Source organism: Eulemur rufifrons, chromosome 8 (genome assembly GCF_041146395.1).
Source record: "Eulemur rufifrons isolate Redbay chromosome 8, OSU_ERuf_1, whole genome shotgun sequence".
Taxonomy (NCBI): domain Eukaryota; kingdom Metazoa; phylum Chordata; class Mammalia; order Primates; family Lemuridae; genus Eulemur; species Eulemur rufifrons.
In genome coordinates, this window is record NC_090990.1 from 35,155,596 (window position 1) to 35,182,905 (window position 27,310).

The window sequence follows — 27,310 nt, forward strand, 5'->3', positions numbered from 1 at the left end:
CCACAAATTTGGGAAGTTTTCAGTTATTATTTCTTTAAATAAGGGTTTTTTCTCCTTTTCTACTTTCTCCTTCTGGAACTCCCATAATGTGTATACTGGTTCGCTTAATGCGGTTCTTTAAATTTATGTTTTCTTCACTCTTTTTCATTCTTTTCTTTTCTCCTGAGACTGGATAATTTCAAATAACCTGTCTTCAAGTTCACTGATTCTTTCTTCTCCAAGATCAAGTCTGATGTTGAAGCTCTCTATTGCATTTTTCAGTTTATAGTCACTATATTCTTCAGCACCAGAATTTTTTCTTTTTTATGTTTTCTATTTCTTTGTTGAACTTTTCATTTTGTTCCTGTTTTGTGTTTTCTGAATTTTGTTGAATTGTTTACATATGTTGTCTTATAATAGACCAAGCTTCTTTAGAACAATTATTTTAATTTTTTTTTTTTTTTGCCAGGAAATTCATAGATATTTGAGGTTAGTTACTGGAAGTTTGTGTTCCTTTAGTGGTGTCATATACCCCTGATTTTTCATGCTCCTTGTATCCCTGGATATTTGGAGACACACTCACCTATTCCAGACTTTACAGACCATCTTCAATAAGAAAAGATCTTCACTAGCAGGGAGTGTAGGAGCATGCTGTGGCACTATATCTTGTGGTATTTGAGGTGCTGATTGCAAGGTCTTGCCACAGCTCCATATATGGGAGGGACAAGAGTGGTAGCACAGCAGCTCAGACAGCTAGAGTCCACAACATTGGCAACTATGTGGTCCTCAGCAGTGAATGGTTGTGGGGGTTCTGTGGAGCCCATGAGGGCTGCTGGGATCCTTGGCAGTGCCTCTGGGTCCAGCGGCAAGTGAACCTGCATAGGCAAGGGCCAGGGCTGATGACATGCATACATGTTATGGAAACAGCTAGAAGTGAAGGCTGGAGACAGCTGTGAGTAAATGTGATGGTGGGCCGGCACCAAGGGTGCCTGTGGCTTCATCAACTAAGATCAAGAGCAAATGCTTATGTAGTGGCAAGTGATAGCCATGGGAAGACACATGTGCAGTAATACAAACCAGCTGTGTGTACAAGGCCACAACAACTGGGGCCGGCAGTGGGCATGTGTGCAGTGTTAAGAGCATGCATGCAGTGATGCAAATCAGCAGTGCCTGCAGGCACTATGGCAATAGCCAGGGCCAGTTGTGTGTATGTACAGGACTATGAGAGTTAGTAGCAGGCAAACATGGTGGTTAAAACTGGAGCTGGTTGTAGGGTAAGTGCCAGTTGCAGGCATTTAAGCAGTGACTGAACTAGGACCCAAAGTTGTGGTGCCCACAGCAACACTGGCTGGAGCAGCTTTGGTTGGGGTTAGGGGGGTTGTGGGGGATAGTGGCCTAGGCAGCTGGGGTCCATGAAAGTGAAAATTGGGAGGCCATCTGTGGTGAAAGTCATGGAGGCAGAGGTCTATGGCAGGTGGGAGGTCCTTAGTGTAGAAGGTTGTTGGGGTCCTCTGAACAACAGTCCACTGTGAACCATGGTAGCACCTGCCACATGGCTGAAATGCCAGACTCTGCTCTTCTTTGTTCCTAGCTGCCATCAGACATCTCAGCTATGCCAGTCTCACCAGTGATCTGAGTGGGATGAAAGCGAAGTGGGTCCTTTTGGCAGTATCTCAAAAGTGTGGAGAAGTTGATATTCACCCTGCTCTCATTTTCACTCATCAGGGAAACTCTTGGCACTGAGCTATGCCAGCCTGAGGGATGGTATGAAAAGACAAAATGAAACTTCTTTCTTCCTACCCTTTCTGTGTGGTTATTTTTATTTTTTTGTTGTTGTTAGTGTTTTGTTTTGTATTAGTTTTTGTTGTTTTTTGTTTGTTTTTTGCTCTATTGTGTTGCTGCAGTTTCTTATCTGGATTCCAAAGCTGTCCCATAGCTATTTCCATTCATGGATGGATGGCTATCTGGATGGCTGCCAGATAGGTGTTTAGAGGGTCAAAGGCCAGAATCTCCTACTCTACATCACTCCCTTCTTCAATATCTTACAGATATACTTCCCCCCCCCCTCAAAAGCTGAGTTATTTTTGGTTCTTCATAGTGAATTATATCTCAATAAAGCTATTATTAGTAAATAAATACAACAATGAAAAATCTCTATTTGCTCCAGATTTTTAATCAGGGGCATACTCTTTGAAGTCACAATGTAATTCTGCTGCCTAGGACTTCCTGATCATCCACATTAATTAATTATACAATTATAGAAATGTTGGCATGTTAAAGGATCATTCTATATTAACCCCTTTATCACTTTATTGGTGAGAAAACTTAGCTCCAAGAAGGATAAATGGCTTAATCAAGGTTATATAACTGGTAGTAGAACCAGGGAAGACTCTCGTTCCAATAATTCATCTTTACTTCTTTGTTGAATTTGACATTTTCCTTCCTGAAATTCCTAGAGCTTTCTTTTATTTAAAGGAATAAAATATATTAAAAGGAAGAAGAAAAGCCTATTAATCTTTCCTACTAAGCCTAACAGTCATTACTCGATTTGTGGGAAATATAGAAAAAAGTCTAAGAGAATAAAAAACCGCAACTTTCTATTTCTATGAATGAGAAAAGACAACTATTAGTACTTAAAGGTTTTACCATTTAAAAACAATACAGCATAAGAATTTATAGTAATCAGAGCAATGAAAACCACTCCTTACCATAGGGAATGGAAGCTAATCAGACACTTAGTAAAGATACTACACATCTGAAAATTTGCCCTCAACTTTCAGAGAGATGCTAAACTTAGTCCACAGGAAAATGTCTTTCAGCATATCAGTTTATGAAGTTCCCCTTTGAGTTCTACTTTTTGCAGCCTTTGTCATAGCCCAGTGGCACATACAGGCTCAATAAGTAATTTTTGTGGCACTTATTTACTTAGGAGATTTCTGTAACAGTAAAATATTTTTGTTGAAGGTCATATTTGTTCTTTTTACCAAACAGCAACTTTTAAACACAGGAATTTTTCACTTTTTCCCCAAAGAAAAATACATTAATTTCCACTGAGGATATGATTTTTAAAAAGAGTGTTATTCAATATGGATCTTCAAAAGCTTATTGTGCAAAACGTTATTATATAACCCACAGCCAGGCCAGGGACAGTGGTTCACATCTCTAATTCCAGCACTGTGAGAAGCCAAGGTGGGAGGATTGCTTGAGGTTAGGAGTTTGAGACTAGCCTGGGCAACATAGTGAGACCCCCATCTTTAAAAAAAAAAGTTTTAAAGATTAGCCAAGCATGATGGTGTGCTCTTGTAGTACTAGCTGCTAAGGAGGCTGAGGCAGGAGGATTGCTTGAGCCCAGGAGCTTGAGGCTACAGTAAGCTATGATTGCCACTGCACTTCAGCCTGGGCAACAGAGCAAAATTCTGTCTCTAAAAAAATAAAAAATACCCGTATAGCCCAGAAGGTAACTCAGAGATTGCATAGTCCAGTATTTACCTAGTTGGTATCCACACATACCTAAGGATGACATTTGGGGAGGAGTGTAGGGAGCTGGGGAAATGGGGATGGTGGCTTACAACAACAAATCCTGTTACATGTTCAATTTAGTTTAGGAAATTCTGGGCTAATTCAATATTTAAGGAGTATTAATTATGTGCCAGACTCTCTAATACATGCTACAGTAAAACAAGTTTAGACCGTAATTTTCTTAAAACTTCTCACATGCTAGTGTTCACTGTGACCATGGTGACCATATGTGCTACTCTGCCAGAAACAACCCAGTTACAAGTGCTGTTCCAGCATTAATAGCATCCCTTTTCATTCCCATCATCCTACATATGACTCTCTAAGAGGTAGGGCTGTGTGTGTGTGTGTGTGTGTGTGTGTATGTATTTGTGTAGTAAACAGATTTTCCTAAACCTACATGACCAATGAAATATTTATATCTACATTTCTACAATCATCTTCTAGAACAGTGGTCTTGGTCCACAGAACAAGGTTTGGAATCTACTGCACTGTCGTCATTTGATAACTGAGGAAACCAAGGACCAGAGAATCAAAGAGACTCAGCAAGAAAATGGCAGAGATGGGATAGTAACGCCCAGGACTCCTGGCCCATAGGGACAGCTCTCATGCCTTTCTGATATATCACAGGTTGCCATACTAAAACACTTTTAACATGATGTTTAAAAGTTCTATTATAAAAACAAGTCACCCAATTCTACGTGTTGATTTGAAATGTGGAAGTTCACGTCATAGCATTCAAGTCATTTTTTTTTCCTTTTTAAAACAACTGTGAAATAAACCGAAGATGGAGTCAATGAGAAAACATTATCTTATGGTCAACTCTTCAAGCTTATAAGCCAAGTTCACTTATTTCCTACTCTCTGTTTTCCCTGCCCCCACTCTCTGGTAAATATGAGGTCACTGCTTTATTTTTACCTTCAAAGTGTCACTGGCTTCACAGATTTGTGTTGGGGTAAGAGAAGAGGAAAACATTTTACCAATCAACCAACAGATTTTTGAGGGTCTACTACAAAGTGTTTGGTTATAACATTTTACTTCCCTGTGGCTCCAAGTATTCTTCAAAGTGAGAAAACTACTTTCTTGGGCTATATGATACCTATAAAAATTCTGAAGTGATAAAATGACAATAAAATTCCCTTATTCTTTTCAAATTTCTATAAGCTTACTAATAAAGGGTATTTTCTGATTCTGGTTGCACTAAAGGTGTGGCCTTAGAAGATAATCATACAAAGAATTCTATCTTTAAAAATTATTCACATTTTGGATCATACCTGGCTACTGCTATTTCTAGCTAAGTGTTATAAATTTTAGGTAACTTAGTTCTTCCAGAGAAGGAGTGAGTGATTATTATATAAACTTCAAAAAGAAAGGTATTTCTTATGAGCTAAAAGAGTAGAAATTGCTATTTGAAACAGAGTTTAACTCTTGAAAAACTCATTTCTGATAATATATCTGTTTGCTCATTACCAAGAAAAGGTAGTTAACATTAATTAAATATTACACAGACAAGATAACCAGTTAAGCAAATGAAAAAAAATTACAAGGTGATTAAGGCAGAATATTTCTAGAGAGAACCTATTCTTGGATTTGTAGATGGTGATAAGAGATGTGTCACAGAATAGCCTTGTCACAGATTGGAAGGTGTGATGGTGTCACAGAGCTTTGACACTGGAAAAGAGCATACTCTTCTGTAATAAAAAGATACTTGCCTATGGTAATTTACCATTTGAAGTAATGAACTTACTCAAGTCTAGCTACTGTACTCAATTATAATCACCTGTTTTAAAAAAAGAATACAGATATTGATCACATCAAACGTTTTCATTAAAAGTTGACACGGACACTCATACAGTTTATGGTGGATGGTCTCAGAAGCTTTCCTGTGTATGAGAAACAGAACTACAGGCCTTTTTGTATAAGTTCCTGTACATCTTGTCCATGCTGTTCTCAAAGATGGGTCGGTGGGATTTTTCCTTACAAGAGGCTGCCCTGTTGGACCAGTATTCGCCATCATCCAAATGGAGAGCGCCATGTGGCCGCTGAAATGAGCTATAAAAAAGGATATAAAACGTTTAAAACAACAGTGAAACTAAATTAGAGGTACTACTACATAAATCCAATATTTATTAAGTATTGCATGGGTATCTGATACTCTATAGGGGCTAAAATAAAATAAGACCCGTGCTTTCAAAGAGTGGCTCTCTAAAACAGGAAGCAGAACTATTTGTGTGAAACTGTTATAAAACAATAATATGAGAATTTTATGTTAGAGTTAAAAAGGAATTCAGAGAACAGAGACAGGTGCAGCACGGTACAAGCAGAGCACAGATGATCTGATGTGGCCATCTGGTACGAAAATGCACGGCCTCCAAAAGTCAGGCACATCTGGACCTGAATCCCAGCTCAGTCCTTTATAAGCTACGGGACTTTGGGAAATTTATTTAATTGTCCTGCGGCTCACCTTCTGTAATTACATTTTTCCAGAATTGTTTTAAAAATTAAAGAGAATATATGTAAAGTGTATAGTACAATGCTTACCTTGGACTATAAGCATAAAAAGTTATTGAATATGAAATACTGAATTAGGCACTTTATATATTTGTCAATAAATCTCACAGCCCTTAGAAGTTGGTACATGTGGAAATTAAGACTCAGTGAAGTTAAATGATTGCCTAAGATTACTCAGCTATTAAATAATAAGTGGCAGAATAAGAAAAGAGACCACGTCTGTCACTCTAAGGCCCTTTCTGCTTTGTCATGCTGCTACTGTCCTCAAGGAGGAATAGAAAATTAGGCTGAATATAAACCATTCATGGAAAAATGGAAACAAGGCAGAAGAGGCTGAATTTGAAGTGATAGGGATCCACTGCACTTTTGAGGGTCTTGAAGAAAAAAAGGGGAAGCATGAGAGAGAGAGAGAGAGAGAGAGCGCATGCGAGTGAGAGCAAGCAGATGGGAAGCTAATGAAATAGACCAGGACTAGGGCTAGCTGTGCTGAGAATTGAGAAGAAAAGGAAACTCTTTCTGAAGTGTTGATGGTACTTTTCTTATAATACTGAAATTATAATTTTACTATCATGAACATTAAGTTATGAACTTAATATATCATTTATCACAAATGTTAACTCCTCCAAAGACTGAATTTATTTTTTTTAAATAAAATAATTGACCTACTTCAATAAATGCAATATTTGTTACAGATTAGACCTCTCAGGCCTGTTAGAGATTATGAAGTTTGTTCCTCGACACATACAACCTGCCAAGACTCAACAATGAAGAAATATAAAACTTAGACAAATAACAAGTAGCAAGATTCAAAACAGTAATAAAAAGTCTCTTATCAAAGAAAAGCCCAGGACCCGATGGCTTTACCGCTGAATTCTATCAAGCATTTAAAGAAGAACTAGTACCAATTATACTCAAACTATTCCCAAAAGTTGAAGACAAGGAATATTCATTCCATGAAGCCAGCATTACCCAGAGACCAAAACCAGACAAAAATACAACAAAAGAAAACTATAGGCCAATGTCCCTGATGAACATATGCAGAAATCCTCAACAAAATACTAGCAAATCAAATTCAACAACACATTAAAAAGATCATTCACCATAAGCAAGTGGCATCCATTCCAGGGATTAGAGAATGTTTCAACATACACAAATCAATAAACATCATACCAACAGAATCAAGACAAAAACCATAAGATCATCTCAATAGATGCAGAAAAAGCATTTGATAAAATTCAAAATCCCTTTATGATTAAAAAACACTCATCAAAGTGTGTAATAGGAACATAGACCAAAATAATAAAGGCCCTATATAACAAACCTAGAGCTAACATTTTATTGAATAGAGAAAAATTGATGGTCTTCTAAGATCTAGAACAAGACAAGGTGTCCACTTTACCCATTTTTATTGAACATAGTACTGGAAGTCCTAACCAGAGCAATTAGGCAAGAGAAAGAAATACAGGGCATCTAAATTGGAAAGGAAGAAGTCAAATTAGCCTTGTTTGCAGACAACATATTTTTATACTTAGAAAATCCTAGAAACTTCACTGAAAAACTGTTAGAAATGATAAACAAATTCAGTCCAATTGCAGAATACAAAATCAACATACAAAAATCAGTATCATTTCTATATGACAAGAGTAAACAAACTGAAAAAAAGATCAAGAAAGCAATCCCAGTTACAATAGTTATTTTTAAAAAAGAATAAATTTAACCAAAAAAGTGAAAGATGTCTACAATAAATATAACAATGATGAAAAAAATTGAAGAGAACATACAAAAATGAAAAAAAAATCCCATGTTCATAGATTTGAAGAATGAATATTGTTAAAATGTCCATATTACCCAAAGTGATCTACAGATTCAATGCCATTTCTATTAAAATACCAATGACATTCTTCCCAGAAATAGAAAAGACAATCATAAAATTTATATGAAACCACAAAAGACCCTGAATAGCCAAAGTTATCCTAAGCACAAAGAACAAAGCTGGAGGTATCATACTATCAGACTTCAAAATATACTACAAAGCTATAATAACCAAAACAGTATGGTACTGGCATAAAAACAGACACATAGACCAATGGAAGAGAATAGAGAACACAGAAGTAAATCCACACATTTACAATCAATTCATTTTTGACAAAGGCATCAAAAACATACACTGGGGAAAGGACAAGTCTCTTTAACAACTGTGCTGAGAAAACTGGATATCCATATGGAAAAGAATGAAAATAATCCCTGTCTCTCACCATATATAAAAATCAAATCAAAATGGATTAAAGACTTAAATGTAAGATCTGAACTATGAAACTAATAGAGGAAAACATTGAGGAAATGCTCTAGGACATTGGTTAGATTGGCCAAAGATTTCTGAGTAAGACCTTAAAAACATAGGCAACCAAAGCAAAAATGAACAAATGGGATCATATCAAGTATTAAAAGCTTCTGCACAGCAAAGGAAACAATCAACAAAGTGAATAGATTATCTACAACATGAGAGAAAATATTTACAAACCAACTGACAAGGGGTTAATATCAGAATATATAAGGGGCTTAAAAAACTCAATAGCAAAAAACCAAATTAATTCAATTTAACAATGGGCTAAAGATCTAAATAGACATTTCTCAAAGGAAAACATACAAATGGCCAACAGGTATATAAAAAAATGGTTAACATCACTAATTAGCAAAGAAATACAAATCAAAGCCACAGTGAGATAATCATCTCACAACAGTTTAAATGGCTTTTATGGAAAAGACAAAAAAATAACAGATGCTAGAGAGGATGCAGAGAAAGAAAATGCTTGTACACTATTGGTGGGAATGTAAATTACTACAGCCACTATGAAAAACAGTATGGACCTTCCTCAAAAAACTACAAATAGAACTACCATCTATACAGCAATCTCACTGTTGGGTATATATTCAAATGAAAGGAAATCAGCACACTGAAATATATTTGCACTCCCATATTTATTGTGGTACTATTCACAATAGCCAAGATATGGAATCAACCTAAGTGTCCATCAATGGATGAATGAATAATGAAAATGTGCTTGGTATATGTACACAATGGAGTATTATTCAGCCATAAAAATATTATTCAGCTATAATGAAGTACTGTCATTTACAGCAACATAGATGGAACGGGAGGATATTATGTTAAGTGAAATAACCCAGGCACAGAAAGAGAATATTGTAAGCTCTCACTTGTATGTGAGAGTGATACATATAAAAGTTTAAAAATCAAACCCTTTCCTATACAAACCCTACTCACTTCTTGCCTAAATTAGAATTTATTATATGGATTAAGCACCCCTAAGAAGAATTAATTATATGGGTTAAGCACTTGAAATTGGGATGCTAAGCCATGTAACAATCTAGGGAATACAGCTTTAAGGAAGAATAACAAAGGGTAGAAAATCTTCTTCCCCAAGATATATATTCTCTGAATCTTCCTTTCTCCTTTGTATTGCTTCTCCTTCAAATCCATCTATAATATACCACTTACCTTAATGAGAGGCCCAGATTGCCTCTTGCTTAGGAGGCAGTAACTTTGGAAAACAAGGTCACACACACACTTATACTCTGTGTGAGGGGCAAAAGAAAAAGTCCTCAGAGGTTCACAGATGGTCCAGACTAGTCCACCAGAGTAAAGACTAGAGATTTGAGTGCGAATCCACATTTAGAAATAAAACATACTCCATTATTTGGAGCTTTCTTCTTATATTTCTTTCTCAGGAATCTCAGGAAGGTGAAAGTCATATATTAATAGTAATCAGTGGCATAGCATCCAAGGATTCAGGAAACTTTGAATGTATAAATCCCAAATTTACCATTTTTACCATTGCATTTTATGGCAACTGACACACAACTTTCAAGTCTTCATGGGATTTACTGGTATAAACTTGCAAAAGTTTTATTATTATTAAAATTACTCAGATTTTAGGCTAGAAGAACATAAAATTTGCTCCTATATTATTAAAAAAGGTTGCCTCATAGTCTAAAATTATGGAAACTTTTTTTTAGATTAGAATAAATAAATACACCTTGAAATATGTTTTCGTGGCAGCCAAATAAATCTTAAGTAGGATAAAAGGTATCACCATTAATTGACTATATTTGTTTTCACTGAAAAAATTCAGTAATACAAACATGTTAAAATATTTTCATGAGAATTAATATACCTAAAAATAAAAACAATTATTAATTATACTTTTGGGTTTAAATTTCCCACAAATCAGCAGATCAGAAAACAGGTTATTTTTATACTAACTAGGAGAACAATCTCTATACACAGCATTAACCAAGTTCATACCTATACTCGGGGTCACTATCATAGGCAGAGTCTCTGTATAGAAGACTTCTTTTCAGTTCCAGTTCATCATCTTTCTCTAGGTCTCTCTCATCCTGAAAAATTTAAAATATTTCCATTAATTCATTTTCTCACTGCCCCCAAAATGATGCTTATGTTTTTTTGGAAATTGCTCTTCCCCTTCCCCATTATAAGAAATTGAATTAAATGCTAGTATGTCTTTGGTAAGAAACAAAAGGGTGAGACTTCATTATCCTTTTCAATGAACTGCACAGTTTGATTATAGTTTTGCTAATACTGCTTATCAAAGACTAGGCATACAGTAGAGGCTTCTTGAATCAATGAATGAATGGGAATGGATCTTGTGTCAAGATACGTAAATTAATATCTTATGATGCATTTTTATATGAACACTAAAAAGATTGTACCTGCATTCTAAGGCTTAAGTATTTGAGAAAACTATGTAGGTACAAGCATTCTAACATACACCTATGACTTACAAAGGAAATGACTTAGAATTATTAATCATAAGCCAAAATGCAATAACAAGCCAGAAAAGGCAAAAATGTAAAGTGCGGTAATTGGAATGAAAATATATGACTACCCTTGCCTGTATGGGCAGTCTGCTCTTAATTTCTAATAAATACATACAAGAACATAGGACATAGAATTCTGAAGAGATAGCTTTGTAAACTATATCATTCACATTAAGTTCATATGTATGGTAATCTTATATAATTGAAGGTCAAATATCTTTTCTACTAGCTAATACCCTTGTTCCTTTTTTTTTTTTTTTTTTTTTTTTTTTTTTTGAGACAGAGTCTCACTCTGTTGCCAGGGCTAGAGTGAGTGCCGTGGCGTCAGTCTAGCTCACAGCAACCTCAAACTCCTGGGCTTAAGTGATCCTACTGCCTCAGCCTCCCGAGTAGCTGGGACTACAGACATGCGCCACCATGCCCGGCTAATTTTTTTTTTTTTTTTGTATATATATATATTTTAGTTGTCCATATAATTTCTTTCTATTTTTAGTAGAGACGGGGTCTCACTCTTGCTCAGGCTGGTCTCGAACTCCTGACCTCGAGCGATCCACCCGCCTCGGCCTCCCAGAGTGCTAGGATTACAGGCGTGAGCCACCGCGCCCGGCCCCTTGTTCCTTTAGTCAAATGAAAACAGAAATAAAGAGAACTGACAACAAAAGGAATCAGTAAGCAGAGATAAGGATTAGTATTAATAAGAAGTTCATTCACTCTAAGGAATCAGCTGAACAGAGATTATGAAGAAAAATGATTTTAAAAATTTGCTGACAGCATGAAACTGGGAAGAGAACATTCAGTATAAAACTGTGAGCAATAATAGGGCAAGCTGAAAAAAAAATCACAAAAAATGTACATACAAATTTAGAATTGTTATAGTTTCTACATTTTATCATTATGAAATAACTCCATCTATTTCTATAACTGCTTTCTTCTCCCTAACTTTTTTGATCTACTATTAGTAAATATAGCTACAACAGCTTTTTTTTTTTTACTTAGTACTTTGATGGCATGTATTTTTCCTTTTATTTTCAACCTTTCCTTATTATGAGATCTTTTTCTTGAATAGCATATCACTGGATGTTGCTTATTTTTATCCATTCTGATAAGTCAATGAAGTGGATCACAGAAAATGTAACTGCCTGTAGGGGTGTGAAAGACATGGAAAAGGAAGAAAATAAATAGAATGGCTGTCTTGGAGAAAGAATGCAATCACTAAAACTATTCATGTAGAATACTGATGCCCCTCTAGATCAAGAATATCATGGAGGACAACTCTGTTCCAAGAAACAAAAAGTACTAGTTTACCTTCATGGTTTTTCCCTTCAAATTTTAAGACTAAAATTTCTGATATTTTGTGTGTGTGTATACATACTCTACACACATACATATCTCTAAGAGTTCTTGCATAGATTATTTTTTCAAAGGTGAAATTATATAAAAGCCAGGAGGCAATAAACATTATACCTTATTATAAGCTATTAACTATGTATTGGTCTTTCTTGCTTTGTTGTATGTCTTGCAATTTTTTGCTGAAATTTGGAGATTTTAAATAATACAATGAGGCATATCTGGAATCAGATATTTCCTTATTGTTGTTCTGTCTGTTCTGTCCATTGTGGAATGGGGGACATTGAAGTCTCCAACTTATTATGTTGTAGTGTGTATTTCTTCCTTCTGTCAGTTTTTGTTTCTTATATTTTTAGAGTCTCTTTTTAGGTGCATAATGATCATATTTTCTAATGATCATGTTTTCCTGCTGGCTTCACACTCTTGTCATTATAAAACATTTTTCTTTGTCTCTAGTAACAAAAATTTCTCTTAAAGTTTATTTTGTCTGATATATGTTTAGCCATTCCAGCTCTCTTATGCTTACCGTTTGAATGGTATATCTTTTGCTTTCCTTTTATTTCCTTTTATTTTCAACTTATCTGTGCCTTTGAATCTAAAATGTGTTTCTTGTAGACAAAATATAGTTGCATCATGTTTTTTATCTATTCTCCCAAACTCAGCCTCTTAATTGCAGTGTTTAATGCATTTAAATTTTATGCAATTATCTACGAGGTAAGATTTATATCTTCCACTTTGCTATTTATTTTCTGTGTATCTTTTTTGTTCCTGTATTTCTCCATTGCTTCTTTCTTTTGTGTTAGCGATTTTCTAGAATACACTTTTTTTTTTTTTTTTTTTTTTGAGACAGAGTCTCACTCTGTTGCCCGGGCTAGAGTGTCATGGCGTTAGCCTAGCTCACAGCAACCTCAACCTCCTGGGCTCAAGTGATCCTCCTGCCTCAGCCTCCCAAGTAGCTGGGACTACAGGCATGCGCCACCATGCCCGGCTAATTTTTTCTATATATATTTTTAGTGGTCCAGCTAATTTCTTTCTATTTTTTTAGTAGAGATGGGGTCTCGCTCTTGCTCAGGCTGGTCTCAAACTCCTGAACTCAAACGATCCGCCCACGTCGGCCTCCCAGAGTGCTAAGATTACAGGTGTGAGCCACTGTGCCTGGCCTCGAATACATTTTTAATTGCCTATGGACTATGTTTTTGAGATATTTTCTTAGTAGTTTCCATGGAGATTACAAATAAATCTTAATATATGAGAATCTGATTTAGATTAAAACTTAATTTCAATAGGATACAACCCCACCCCTTTTCTTTATATTGTTATTTTCCTATAAATCACATCTTTATATATTATTTTTTAATCAACATAGATTTATAATTATTGTTTTGTGCAGTCATCTTTTAAATCAGGACAAATAAAGAGCTACTGGCAAAAAATACATTCGGACTATCTTCTGTATTTACCTAGTTACCTTTATCATTGCTCTTTTTTTCTTCATGTGAATTTGAGCTGCTGTCTAGCATCCTTTCATTTTAGCCTTCAGGACTCCTTTTAGTATCCTTTGTAGTGCAGATCTGCTAGTGATAAATGTCCTGGTTTTGTTTGTCTGAGAATGTTAATTTCTTTGATATTTCTGAAAGATACTTTTGCTCATTATTCATGGTTAACAGTTCTTTTCAGCACTTTGAATGCCATCCCACTACCTTCTGGACTTAGTGTCTGATGAGAAATCAGTTTTAAATCTTATTGAGGAATCTGTGTATGTGATAAGTCCCTTCTCCCTTGCTGCTTTTACTTTTTGTCTTTGGCTTTTGACTTACAGTTTATGATGTGTCTTAAATGTGGATCACTTTGAGTTTATCCTACTTGGAGTTTATTGAACTTCTTGAATGATTAATAGTTTTCTTCAAATTTGGGAACTTTTTGAAGGTTATTTACCAATATATTCCTTCTGTCCCTTTCTCTTCCTTCTGGAATTCTCATTACAGGTATGTTGGCATGCTTAATAGTGTCCCACAAATTCCTGAGTATCTGTTAATTATCTTTATACTTATTTATGTCTGTTCCTCATAAGGGATTATCTCTTTTGACCTGTCCTCCCTCCAGTTTACTAATATTTTCTTCTCTCTGCTCAAATGTGCTAATGAGTCCTTCTAAAGTATTTTTCATTTCTGGAGTTTTTCATTTGCAAATCTTTTCCTTTCTTGATTAGTTTTCAACTCCAGAATTTCTATTTGATTCTTTTAAAAAGTAACATATCTTTTTTAATTAATATTTTCTATTCGATGAGACATAACTCTCATACTTTGTTTCTTTAGAAACAATTTTTTTGGTTCTTTGAATATATTTAATATAACTCATTTAAGGTCTTTTTGTCTAATGAATCCAATTTCTAGGTTCCTCAGACAGTTTCTATTAGCTTTTTTCCCTCCACTTCCACTATTTGTTATTGTTGCTTACTATAGTTATTAGTTTAGTAATTTTTTGAACTAATTCTGTAAAGCCTATATTCTTTTCTGTGGGTGGCTCCTGATATCTCTATTCTTTTAGCTGAGTAGTTAATTAATGATTAGACAGATATTTCTGCAAACTCTTAGAACCAGTAAGTATCTCAGTGTTTGCTGAGAGGCTGTGTGTGTTGGGGGTACACTTACAACACTCAGCCTAAGCCTTAACTTCTTATTTGTCCAGAGCCTGAAGGTCAGGTAGAATTAAAAGCTGAGGGCCTTTTGGTCTTTACTGACCATGTAAACAGCCTTGGCATATGCATAGTCCTACAAATATGACTTGTCTTCTAAAATCCCAGGAATAAGTGGTGGCTTTTCAAAGCCCCTAGGACATACTCAGATTTTCCTTGTAAGCTTTTTGATTAGTCTATCGTGTATACCAATTGCTATCTACCGCCTCAGACTGCTATGAAGTTAAACAATTGCCTGTAATTGTGTTCAAAAGATGCCCCCCAGGGCAAAGATTGTGCACTGGGAAACCTCTGACTCACATCAAATAAAGACAACATTGTAAGTGGAGTCTTCCAGGCAATCTCCAGACTGGCCAAATAATGACAATTCTTTGGGAATCGTCTTTTTTTTTTTTTTTTTTTTCCTGGGAATGGTCTTTTAAGAAATCCCAACTTTATTTTTTCCCCTATAGTGGCTACCAGGATGTTGGCTTTCACTGAAATTGCAGACTGTTGGTTTTCAAGACTACTATGAAGCTAGACAGTAGAAGATGGGATTAGGGCAAGGTAAATATGCCACAAAACTTACTGTGTCCTTACTAACATCCAGCTGCTTTCCTTTCTGAAGCATTTGCTTAATTTTCCAGATTGCTGGAAGCATTTGATTATATTCCATTATTCCTTTCTATTATTTTATTTTTAGCATTTCATTCTTATTCTTTCTTAGAATTTCCATCTTCTGCTTACTTTACTCACCTCTTCTTGTATTTTGTCTACTTTTTCCATTAGAGCCTTTAACATATTAATCACAGTTATTTGAAATTCCCAGGCTAGTAATTCCAATGTGTGTGTTGTATATGAGTCTGGATGTGGTGCTTGCTTTGTCTCCTCAAACTGTGTTGTATCTCACCTTTTGGTTTGCCTTGTAATTTTTTTGAAAACCATACATGTCGTATAGAATAAACGTGGTAAATAAACCTGTAATATGAGGATTTATATTAATCTGGCTAGAAATTGGTCTTTGTTTAATGCTTGCTGTAGCTATACGTATAAAAGTCTTCAAAAATTCCTCCAGTGTCTTTGTTTTTGTTTTCACCCTTGACTTTAGTCTTCCCTAAACACACCTTCCTCCAAGACAGCCTGTGTCTTGCAGCTCTTTCAGCTATAATCCCCTATTACCTTAGAACACTGTTTAGGGGTTGGTAAGGTGTGGGTGAGGGAAACCATCATTTATTTTTCTTGATTTTTTTTAATTTCAGCATATTGTGGGGGCCCAAATGTTTAGGTTACATATATTGCCTGCCTTTGCTCCACCCGAGTCAGAGCTTCAAGCATGTCCATCCCCCAGACGGTGCGCACCGCACCCATTAGGTGTGTATATACTCATCCCCTCCTTCCCCCTCCCATCTGCCTGACACCTGATGAATGTTATTACTATATGTGCACTTAAGTGTTGATCAGTTAATACCAATTTGATGGTAAGTACATGTGGTGCTAGTTTTTCCATTCTTGGGATACTTCACTTAGTAGAATGGGTTCCAACTCTATTCAGAATAGCCTTTATCAAAAAAACAATAAATGCTGGCATGGATTCGATTGTAGGAACACTCATACACTGCTGGTGGAACTGCAAACTAGTACAACCTCTGTGGAAAGTAATATGGAGATACCTCAAAGAGTTACAAGTAGATCTACCATTTGATCCAGCAATCCCATTATTGTGCATCTACCCAAAAGAACAAAAGACATTCTATAAAAAAGATATCTGCACTCAAATGTTTATAGCAGCACAATTCACAATTGCAAAGATGTGGAAACAACCCAAGGGCCCATCAATGCATGAGTGGATTAATAAAATGTGGTATATGTATACCATGGAGTATGACTCAGCTATAAGAAACAATGGTGATATAGCATCTCTTGTATTATCCTGGATAGAGCTGGAACCCATTCTACTAAGTATCCCAAGAATGGAAAAACAAGCACCACATGTACTCACCATCAAATTGGTTTTAACTCACCAACACCTAAGTGCATATACAGCACTAACATTCATTGGATGTAGGGAAGATAGGAGGGGGGAGGAAGGGATGGGTATATACACACCTAATGGGTGTGGTGAGCACCGTCTGGGGGATGGACATGCTTGAAGCTCTGACTCAGGTGGAGCAAGGGCAATATACGTAACCTAAACATTTGTACCCCTGTAATATGCTGAAATAAAAAATAAAAAAAAATGTGGAAGGTTCCAACTTCCCCTTGGGAACAGCCATGGCTTGTCTGTGGTTCGTGTTTTCCCAGGCGTGTCTTCAAAATCTTGGCTTAATAATTGAGATTTTTGCCTCAGTCATCTACTTAGGTTGACAGAGCCAATAAATTTATGGTAATTTGTCACAGCAGCGATAGAAAACAAATACACACAAGTGGTACAAATCACCTCATGAAAACTTATAGCAATGGTTTTGAGATTAGATGGAATAATTCATGTGAAGGAAAATTAGCAATATTTTTACCCCAAAATATGGCATTTTGACATACTGGATTGACAGAAAAAGTCTCAAGGTCTCCCCCCACCCTCCACCATAGATAGGCTCTACCAAAATCACTGAAGTACTTTACCTGCCTGAGATCCAGACCTACCTAGAGGAACAACTGTCTTTCCTTCCCCTGTTATCTCAACAGCTATTTCTGGAAAGAAGATCAAGAATGCAACTTGACCTGGCTCAACCCATTTAAAAAATATTATTTGTCTCTCAGGTTAATTTAATTTCCAAAGGGAATCACTTACAAGTCAATGTTTCCCTCCATCCATTCATTCTCCCAAGTATCTATTCATCCTCCCTAGTAATCCTTTATTGTTCCTCAACAGAATTCCTCTTTTCTCCCCTCCCATTTTGCCAAAAAGGCATATAAGCTTTTGAACCCTGTTGGGGAGCTGAATATTCATTTTCTGGGGGTTCCTGTATATACACGTTAAATAAATTTGATAATTTTTCTCTTATCAATCTGTTTTATTATGAGTTGATTTTCCAGTGAACCTTCCGAGGGCAAAGAAATTTTGTCTTTGAACCCACACATGGAAGACCAAAGCACATGCTGAAAACTAGAAAATTCTGAAAAAAATAAATTATACTTTTAAAGCTATTAGAAAGTTACAGAAAATTACAGATTCTAAAATATCAGAAGGGTGAATTTTTCTAAGGCAGACTGATGATCTGCACCTCCCTTTTTCCTCAAAGCATTTGCAGATTCTGAGCACGGACTAGAGGCTGAGAACCAGGGCTATTATTTGAACAAGGGTCATTGCTGGGACACAGAAACAAGCAAAGCTTTTTATGCTTCTATAGGGGCACAGTGACAAAACTTGAGTTTTATGAGGCCTCAGATACATAGCCAGTTTTGCAATCATGGTATTTATTGACTTATGAAGCTGCATGGGATTGGAGGGCATAAATCTAAGCCAAAAATGTCTGAAAAGCACAGTGCATCGTCCTACAGTCTCATGGTGCTTAACATATAATCTACTAGAGCAAGAGACCCCGAAAAAACAAGAAGCAAAACCCTAGAAGTAATGTTGGCACTTGAGTGTTGACAATGTAACTGTTTCTAAACAGGAGACGCTTTACAATATAAGACTAGCTCGGCTAAAAAATTTGGTCTTGGCAACAGAAGCAGATGCTATTTTGGAGAATGGAGAAACATGCAGGACATTTTTCTGAATCACACCAGTCTAGAGAGATAATAAAACTGAAGACTAGGAGGGCCTTAAATACATAGAAGGTCCTTATAAACATATTTGCTAAATTCTGAAACTGTGCCAGGTTGGGGTCAAACAAGTTAACCCAAAACATGTCTGAAAAGCAAAAGGAACTATGTCATGTAATCACATGGTACTTAAAAGACAAAAACCTATCAGAAAGAAAGACTTTGACAGCATAGCAAGTGAGATAGCTGAAAACCCTGAAAAGGAGTGAACTGACATTTGATCATTTGCAAGCAAACATTTACCGTGAGGACACTTGACTTCTGAGATCAGTAGAAGCTGATCCCAGTCACAGAGAAACCAGCAGACATCCTGGTACTTATGTAAAGCTGGTGTCACAAAAACAAAGACTAGTAAGGATGCAAACACATGACTAATTTCAAAAACTTCCTAGGTGGAAATGTAATAAGAGATCCATTATGTTCTATAACTAAAAGAAAAAAACCTGAAAGTCCTTAAAAATGATATATTTTAAGAGATCAGAAAAATTAAAAAATAAAATATTAATAAAAATCAGAAAAATTAGAAATTAAAGAAAAATAATTTGAGAAAACTATAAGAAACGTCAAAGTGAATGAAAAATTGCAATAGATAATGCCATAAGAGAAAATGATGAAAAGAAGAAAAATATTTTTACTTTAAGAGAAATAAGGACATGAAAAGAATTTGAAAGAGAATAGAAAATATGTATCATGGTGCAAATAAGATACAGCATATATAAGTAACAGGAGTTCCTGAAAAAGAAATCAAGGCCAGGGAACCAAACAAAAATCCTGCAGCTGGAGAATTCAGTGAATGAAATAAAGCAGACTTAATCAACAGCAGACTTAATCAACTGGGAAAAATAATCTCTGAACTTAAAGACAGAGAATTTGAAATTACCCAGTCACAGGAAAAAAATACAAATGAAAAAGATTGAAGAACACCTACAAAACATAATGGGACAAGATTAAGTGAACATGTTTTCACATTATAGCAGTTCCAGGAGAGGAAGAGAAAGAAAAAGGCATAGAAAATCTATTTAAGGAAATAATAGCTAAAAAGTTCCCAAGTCTGGAGGAATCTGGACATCCAGATATAGGAAGCTCAAAGATCCCTCAATAGATTTAACCAAAAACACTCCTTCCCAAGGCACATCCTAGCCAAATTGTTCAAAAGTTAAAGACAAAGAGAGAATTCTAAAAGCAGCAAGAGAAAAGCGTCAAGTTTGCATATAAGAGAATTTCCATAATGGAAATTAAACAACTTACTCCTAAATGACCAATGAGTCAATGAAGAAATTAAGAAGAAACTTTAAAAATTGTTTGAAATAAATAAAAATAGAAACACAAAATACCAAAATATATGTGAGAGAGCAAAAGCATTATTAAGAGGAAAGTTTATAGCAATAAATGCCTACATCAAAAAAGTACAAGGATTTCAAGTAAACAACCTAATGATGCATCTCAAGGAACTAGAAAAGCAAGAACAAACCAAATCCAAAATGTAGAAGGAAAGAAATAAAGATCAGAGCAAAAATAGATGAAATTGAGACTAAAACATATTATTAAAGATAAACAAAATAAAAAGATTTTTAAAAAAAATTTTGTTTGTAAGAGAAGGGGTTTTGCTGTTACCCACGCTGGCCTCAAACTCCTGGGCTCAAGTGATCCTCCCACCTTAGCCCCCTGAGTAGCTGGGACTATAAGAATGCACTACCATGCCTGGTTCAAAAGTTGGTTTTTTAAAAGATAAACAAAATCAAGAAATCATTAGCTAGACTAACCAAGAAAAAAAAAAGAGGAAAAAATCTAATAAATAAGATCAGAAACAAAAAAGATATTAAAACTGATACCACAAAAATACAAAGAAAGGATCATTAGAGATCATTTTGAACTATATGCCAAAAAATTAGAAAACCTAATGGAAATGGATAAATTCCTGTACATCTACAACCTACCAAGCTCAAACCAAGAAGGAACAGAGAAACTGAAAGACCAATTATGTGAAATGAGATTGAATCTGCTAAAAAAAAAAAAAAAAAAAGGCTCCTGTCAAAGGAAAGCTCAAGGCTTGATGGTTTTACTGCTCAATTCTACTTTAAGGAACTAGTACCTATTCTTCTCAAACTCTTCCGGAAAATTAAAGAGGAAAGTCTTCCAAACTCATTTTACGAGGCCAGCATTAACCTGATACCAAAACCAGATACAACAAAAAAAGAAAACTGCAGGCCAATATTCCTTATGAACATAGAAGCAAAAATCCTCAGAAAAAAAAAAATACTACCAAACCAAATCCAGCAGCACATTAAACGGATCATTCAATGTGATCAAGCAGAATTTGTCCCAGGGATGCAAGGATGGTTGAACATATGCAAATCAATAAATGTGATATATCACATCAACCAAATGAAGGACAAAAATCATATGGTCTTCTCAACAGATGTATAAAAAGTGCTAAATTTGATAAAATTTAATGTCCCTTCATGATAAAAACTCTCAACAAGTTAGGTACAGAAGGAACATACCTCCACATAATAAAGGTCATATATGACAAACCCACAGCCAACATCATATTTAATGGGGAAAAGTTGAAAGTTTTTCCACTATGATCTGGAACAAGAGTAGGATGCCCACTTTCACCACTTTTATTCATCATAGTACTAGAAATCCTAGCAAAAGCAATTAAGCAAGAGAAAGAAAGAAAGGGCACATCCAAACTGGAAAGGAGGGAATCAAATTGTCCATGTGCAGACAGCACGATCTTATATATAGAAAACCCTAAAAGCTCCACCAAAAAACTCTTACCTAATAAATTCAGTAAGGTTGCAGAATACAAAATCAACATACAAAAATTAACAGCATTTCTTACATCAATGATGAACTAGCAGAAAAAGAAATTAAGAGAGCAATCCCATTTATAATAGTTACAAAAATACTTAAGAATAAATTTAACCAAGGAGGAGAAAGAAAATTATAAAAGGGAAAACTATAAAATGCTCATGAAAAGGAGACACAAAAATGAAAAGACATCTCAAGTCTATGGATTGGAAGAATTAATATTATGAAAATGACCATACTACCAAAAGCGATCTACAGATTCAATACAATCCCTATCAAAATCCTAATGACATTCTTTATAAAAATAGAAAAAAACAATCCTAAAATTCATACAGAACCACAGTAGACCCTGAATAGCCAAAGTAATCCTAAGCAAAAAGAACAAAGCTACACGTATCACACTACCTGACTTTAAAATATACTACAAAGCTATAGTGAACAAAACAGCATGGTACTGTCATAAAAACAGACACATAGACAAATGAAACAGAATATAGAGGCCAGAAATAAAACTATGTATTTACAGCCAACTGATTCTAGTCAAAATCACTAAAAACATTCACTGGGGGAGAGACAGTCTATTCAATAAATGGTGCTGGGAAAACTGGATATCCATATGCAAAAAAATGAAACTAGACACCAATCTATCACCATATACAAAAATGAATTCAAAATAGATAAAAGACTTAAATACAATACCCAAGACTATAAAACTACTGTAAGAAAACAGGGGAAATACTTCAAGACATTAGTCTAGGCAAACATTTTATAGAAAAGACTTCAAAAGCAAAAATAGTCAAATGCAATTATATTAAACTAAAAAGCTTCTGCACAGCAAAGAAAACAGTCAACACAGGGAAGAGACAACACATAGAATAGGAGAAAATATTTGCAAACTATTCATCTGGCAAGGAATTAACATCCAGAATATACAAGGAACTCAACTCAACAGCAAATACATAAATAAATAAATAAAAATAATAATAACCTGATTAAAAAATGGGCAAAGGAGCTGAACAGCCATTTCTCAAAAGGAAACATATAAATGGCCCACGGGTATATGAAAAAGTGCTAAAAATCACTAATCATCAGAGAAATGCAAATCCAAACCACAATAAGATATCAATTCTCCACAGTTAGAATGGCTATTATCACAAAGACAAAATATAACAAATGCTAGCAAGTATGCAGAGAAAATGAAACTAATTTTTTAAAAAAAATAATCCCTTACAGAGTATATGTAAACCTTTAAAATATGTTACAGATGGCTCAGACTCTGTCCCAGAGCTGGTGGCACAGGTGTCATCATCTGCTGGAAGTACCACTTATAGATGCCTCTAAGATGCTCTGCATGAGCCTTTCCAGGATAACTGGTAGCACAAAGCCCCACCTGCCAGCGACCTAGACACTCAAAGATGTTTCCCTTTCATTCACCTTCCTTGGTACCACTTCTTTGGAACATCAGTTATCCAACTTCTCTTCCCTGTGCAACACAGTTTAGGTCTTAAGACCAGTCTTTGAACTGGTCTTCCCACCTCTAATCTTTCCCCTTTCTAGTCCACTCTCTACAACGATGCTATTTATTTTATTGAAATGCAAATCTATCATTCTCTTTAAAACTTTAAATAATATACTATTGCTTACAGAGTAACTTCCACTTCTTTCTTTCTGAGTTCCACCCCTGTTCAAAATGTCCCAGCAAGGATAGCTTGAGACCAGGAAATCGAGACCAGCCCGGCCAACATAGTGTGACCCCCAACTCTACAAAAATTAATTTAAAACATTAGCTGGGCATGGTGGTGTGTACCTGTAGTATTAGCTACTTGGGAGGCTGAGGCAGGAGGATCACTTGAGCCTGGGAGGTTGAGGTTGCACTGAGCTATGATAGTGCCACTGCATTCTAGACTGGGTCAAAGAGTGAGATCCTGTCAAAAAAAAAAAAAAAAAAAAATCCCAGCAATCCTCACCTGCTGGTTATGCTTTATCTCACACTTTGAGGACTTTACACGCCCTTCATTCTGCCTGGAATGCCATTTCTACACTCCTCATCTATTAGCCCAGAGACTTTTTCTTTAACATTCTGTTCTAGCACAATCTCATCTCTTCTGGGAATTTATCTTCATCTCTCCTCTGCCCACGTGGTCCTCTTTGCCATGAAGGCACTTGTACACACTTTCCCCACTAAACTGTGAGTCCTGATAAGGTGGGCAATGCCTGTGGTCATTGTTGAAACCCTGTGCTTACACAATACACATATTAGGTGAGGTTAAAATATGCTCCAAGTCTCTTTCTAGGTGCCAGAAAACTGAAATATATAGCTCAATGTATCCTCGGATCAAAATCTAAGTTATCACAGTTTATTAACAAATAGCAACAAATGCACGTGTGAGAAATCCTACAACTTAATGTGTCAGATTTTAAGAATTAATGCCTATTTAATCTAGCCTAGGGTATAAGAAAAGTGACATAGAATTTTTAAATTTTATTTCCTACAAGTCAGCGTTCTTATTAATACAGCTGATCTGAAAAAAGTCTGACCACAGGTTGTTCAATATTTCCATGTGGAATTGGTGAAATTAGAGAAAAAATTTTAAATTTATTTTGAATATATATCACTAAAAATATTCACTTAATGTGGTCTTATTTGTTTATATCAAAAGGATTTCTTCTCCCAAAATAAAAGTTCTAATATAAATTCAAGATTCCTTTGAATGAAAAAATATATATACCTTCTAAAACCATGAGTTTACAAAATAATGCAGATTGCTAGGCACACTTAACGTAACATGAAAGTATCTTCACTGAAAAGAAAATTTGAAACCTGATTATAAGCCTGTATGAAAAATTATAAGCCCTTAATTTCACTTAATTTTAGGTATTTCATAAATACCATGAGAAATTAGACAGTGTGATGAAACTTAGAAAAATTTCTTTTTCCATACATCAAACTTGTAAATATTTCTCTTTGGCTCCTTCTGCCAATTCTTCTTCATTATGCTGAAGAGATACTGAGTTCTTCCAGATGTTTCGTTAGGTGGGGGTTTCCAAACTGACTGGACTGTCTAGGTAGGTAGTTCCTGCACATGGTTTTCCTGTCACTGGATCCATGACTTTTCCAACTTTGAAAATGATCTCAGCTGGTTCATGTTTCACATGTTTCATATGTGAACAGGTAAAGCTTTGAGAAGCACAATATTCCCACTGTGTACTGCTGAAGGGCATGGTGAGCAAAGTAGGTTTTTCACTTACTAAAACACTTTAATAAATAAGGATCCAGAACACGCCTGGTCACTTTCACTTGAGCAGCTTTTTGCATTGCTATCCCAATCACCTTCCCTATGATACATGTGGCAACTGCAAGGAGTTACTGAAGTTAAGGTGGCTTTGATTACCTCTGGCTCTACTATGGAGCCACACTAAGAAAGGGAAACACTTATACATCATTGGTGGGAAAGTAAATTAATACAGCCATTACGGAAAATAGTATGGAGGTTCATCAAAAAACTAAAAATAGAACTACAATATGATACAGAAATCCCACTAATATGTATATATTCAAAAGAAAGGAAATTAGTATGTTGAAGAGATATTTGCACTCCCATGTTTCTTGCAGCAGTATTCACAATGGCCAAGATGTGGAACCAACCTAAATGTCTATCAATAGATGAATGGATAAAGAAAATGTGGCATATATACACAGTGAAATATTATTTGGCCATAAAAAGAACAAAATTCTGTCATTTTTGGCTACATGGATAAGCTAGAGGACATTATGTTAAGTGAAATAAACCAAGCACAGAAAGATAAATATTACATTTTATCACTCATATGTGGAAGCTAAGAAAGTTGATCTCATAGAAATAGAGAGTAGAACAGTGGTTAATAGAGGCAGGGAAGGGTAGGCAGGGAGGAGGAAATGAAAATATCCCTACTGCTTTGCATAGTGCCAGGTACAGACCATGCAGATAATGGGTGAAAATTCTCAATAAATAAGATTGAACATAGGCAGAAAAACATGAATAAGTGTTTGTGCTCAGGTTGCTCTTAATGTAAAACATTTTAAGATGTTGAGATTATTGCCCAGTGTAAGCCAACATGAGCAATAGTACTATCTTCTATTCAACAAAGTCAAGCTGGGGCAAACATAAATTTAAGGTAATTTTAAAAAGTGATGTGAAAGTGTTCCACTTCTGAATAGGAAGTAGTTTGCTTACAGATATAAATTTTTTGCTGTTTGAAGGCATTAGAAAGCTGCTTAAACAACAGTATTAGTGGTAACCAAGATTCCTGAGAGGAGACACCACAGAGAGGTGAGCTAATGGTCTACAGCTGATTTATTCCTGGGGGCATTTGTGGATTCTGAGCACAGAACAAAATGTCAAGAATCCATGCTTCGCTCAACCACAGGTTCACTGCTGGAGGACAAAGAAACCGGCAGGGTTTGGACAGTGTCACTAAGCTAGATGAACCAAACTAAAGATCCGAGAAGCCAAAATCCAGTGAGACATTATGGTGCAAAACTGATCTGATTGTTTCCTTAAGGCACTTGCAGAATGTCTCAAACTATGCAGAGTGAGGGGACAAAAAGCTCCGCAGAAAGCCTCCAAGAGAAAGAAAGGAGTTTTATGCTGTCTTGTCTCAAGGTAAGAATTACACACTGTGAGTGGGAAGGGGAATCATACCAACTCTTAGTTAAAAGTTCAAAGGGCTAAAATTAAGAACTCAATAGTTTTATAACTATTTTGGAATATTTGTATTTACAGAAAACTTGCAAAAATAGCGCAGAGAGTTCCTGCACACAGACTTCACCCTTCCCTGAGGTTCTCTCAATGTTGATATATAGCCACAGTATATGTGACAACACTAAGCAATTAACACTGGCACAATACTATTATATAAAGTGTGAAATTTATTTAGATTTCACCAGTCTTTTCAATAATGTACTTTTTCTGTTCTAGGATCCAGTACAGAGTACCATGTTGCTTTTGGTCATCACTTGTCCTCCAGTTTGTGACAAGTTTCTCAGTCCTTCCTTGATACTCATGACCTTGACAATTTACTGCAGTACTGGTCAGGTATTTTGGAGAAAGTCCTTCAATTTGGTCTTGTATAATGTTTCCTCATGTTTGGACTAAGGTTATGGCTTTTAGGAATCAGTACCCTAAAAGCCAGATAAGTGTCCTTTATATCACATGGTATCAAGGGATACATGATATCAACATGAGTTATCAGTAGTGATATTAACCTTGATCACTTTAAGATGATGTCTACCAGATTTCCTTTCTATGCACTACTCATTAGAACCAAGTCACTAAGTCCAGCCTCATTCCAATACTCACTCAAGGGGACAGAAATTGAGCGCCACCTGCTGGAGGGGGCACAATATTCACAATTATTATTTAAAATTCTGTAATGAAGATTTGTCCATTCTCACTCTTAGTTATTCATTGTTTCATTTACATCAGTATGGACTCCTGGATATTTATTTTATTCTTTGGATCATAATCCAATACTACTGCTTTTTATTATTCCAGCAATGGCCACTGGGGGCTCATTCAGATTGGCTCCTGTGTCTTTTTGACATGCCCCTCTCTCCCTTGTCTTCACCTTATTTATTTATTTTTGGCAGTCTCTTTTATTCCAATAAAAAGAAAAATAGAATTGCAAGCTGGGAATAAGACATTTTTCTTGCCTATTTAATTTGGCTTCTTTTGATGGTTTTGGCCTCAGGGTATGTGTATAACAAAATAACACACTGAATAACAGACAATAAGAATTAGAGAGTGAACATAATTTCAACTGGAATGGACATACTGTTTATCACTCACCTCTATTTCAGTAATT

General features: G+C 35.6%; 1 protein-coding gene across 1 annotated transcript in view; it reads right to left on the bottom strand.

Annotated features, from left to right (window-relative positions):
• Positions 1-5,366: 5,366 nt before the first annotated feature.
• SPATA6 (spermatogenesis associated 6) overlaps positions 5,367-27,310 on the bottom strand; it is a 111,094-nt gene continuing 89,150 nt past the window's right edge. The window contains exons 12-13 of the mRNA XM_069479173.1: positions 10,331-10,422; positions 5,367-5,547 (exon numbers count right to left, since the gene is read on the bottom strand). Of these exons, the coding sequence (XP_069335274.1) occupies positions 5,367-5,547; positions 10,331-10,422 (273 nt within the window). The remainder of the gene's footprint in view (positions 5,548-10,330; positions 10,423-27,310) is intronic.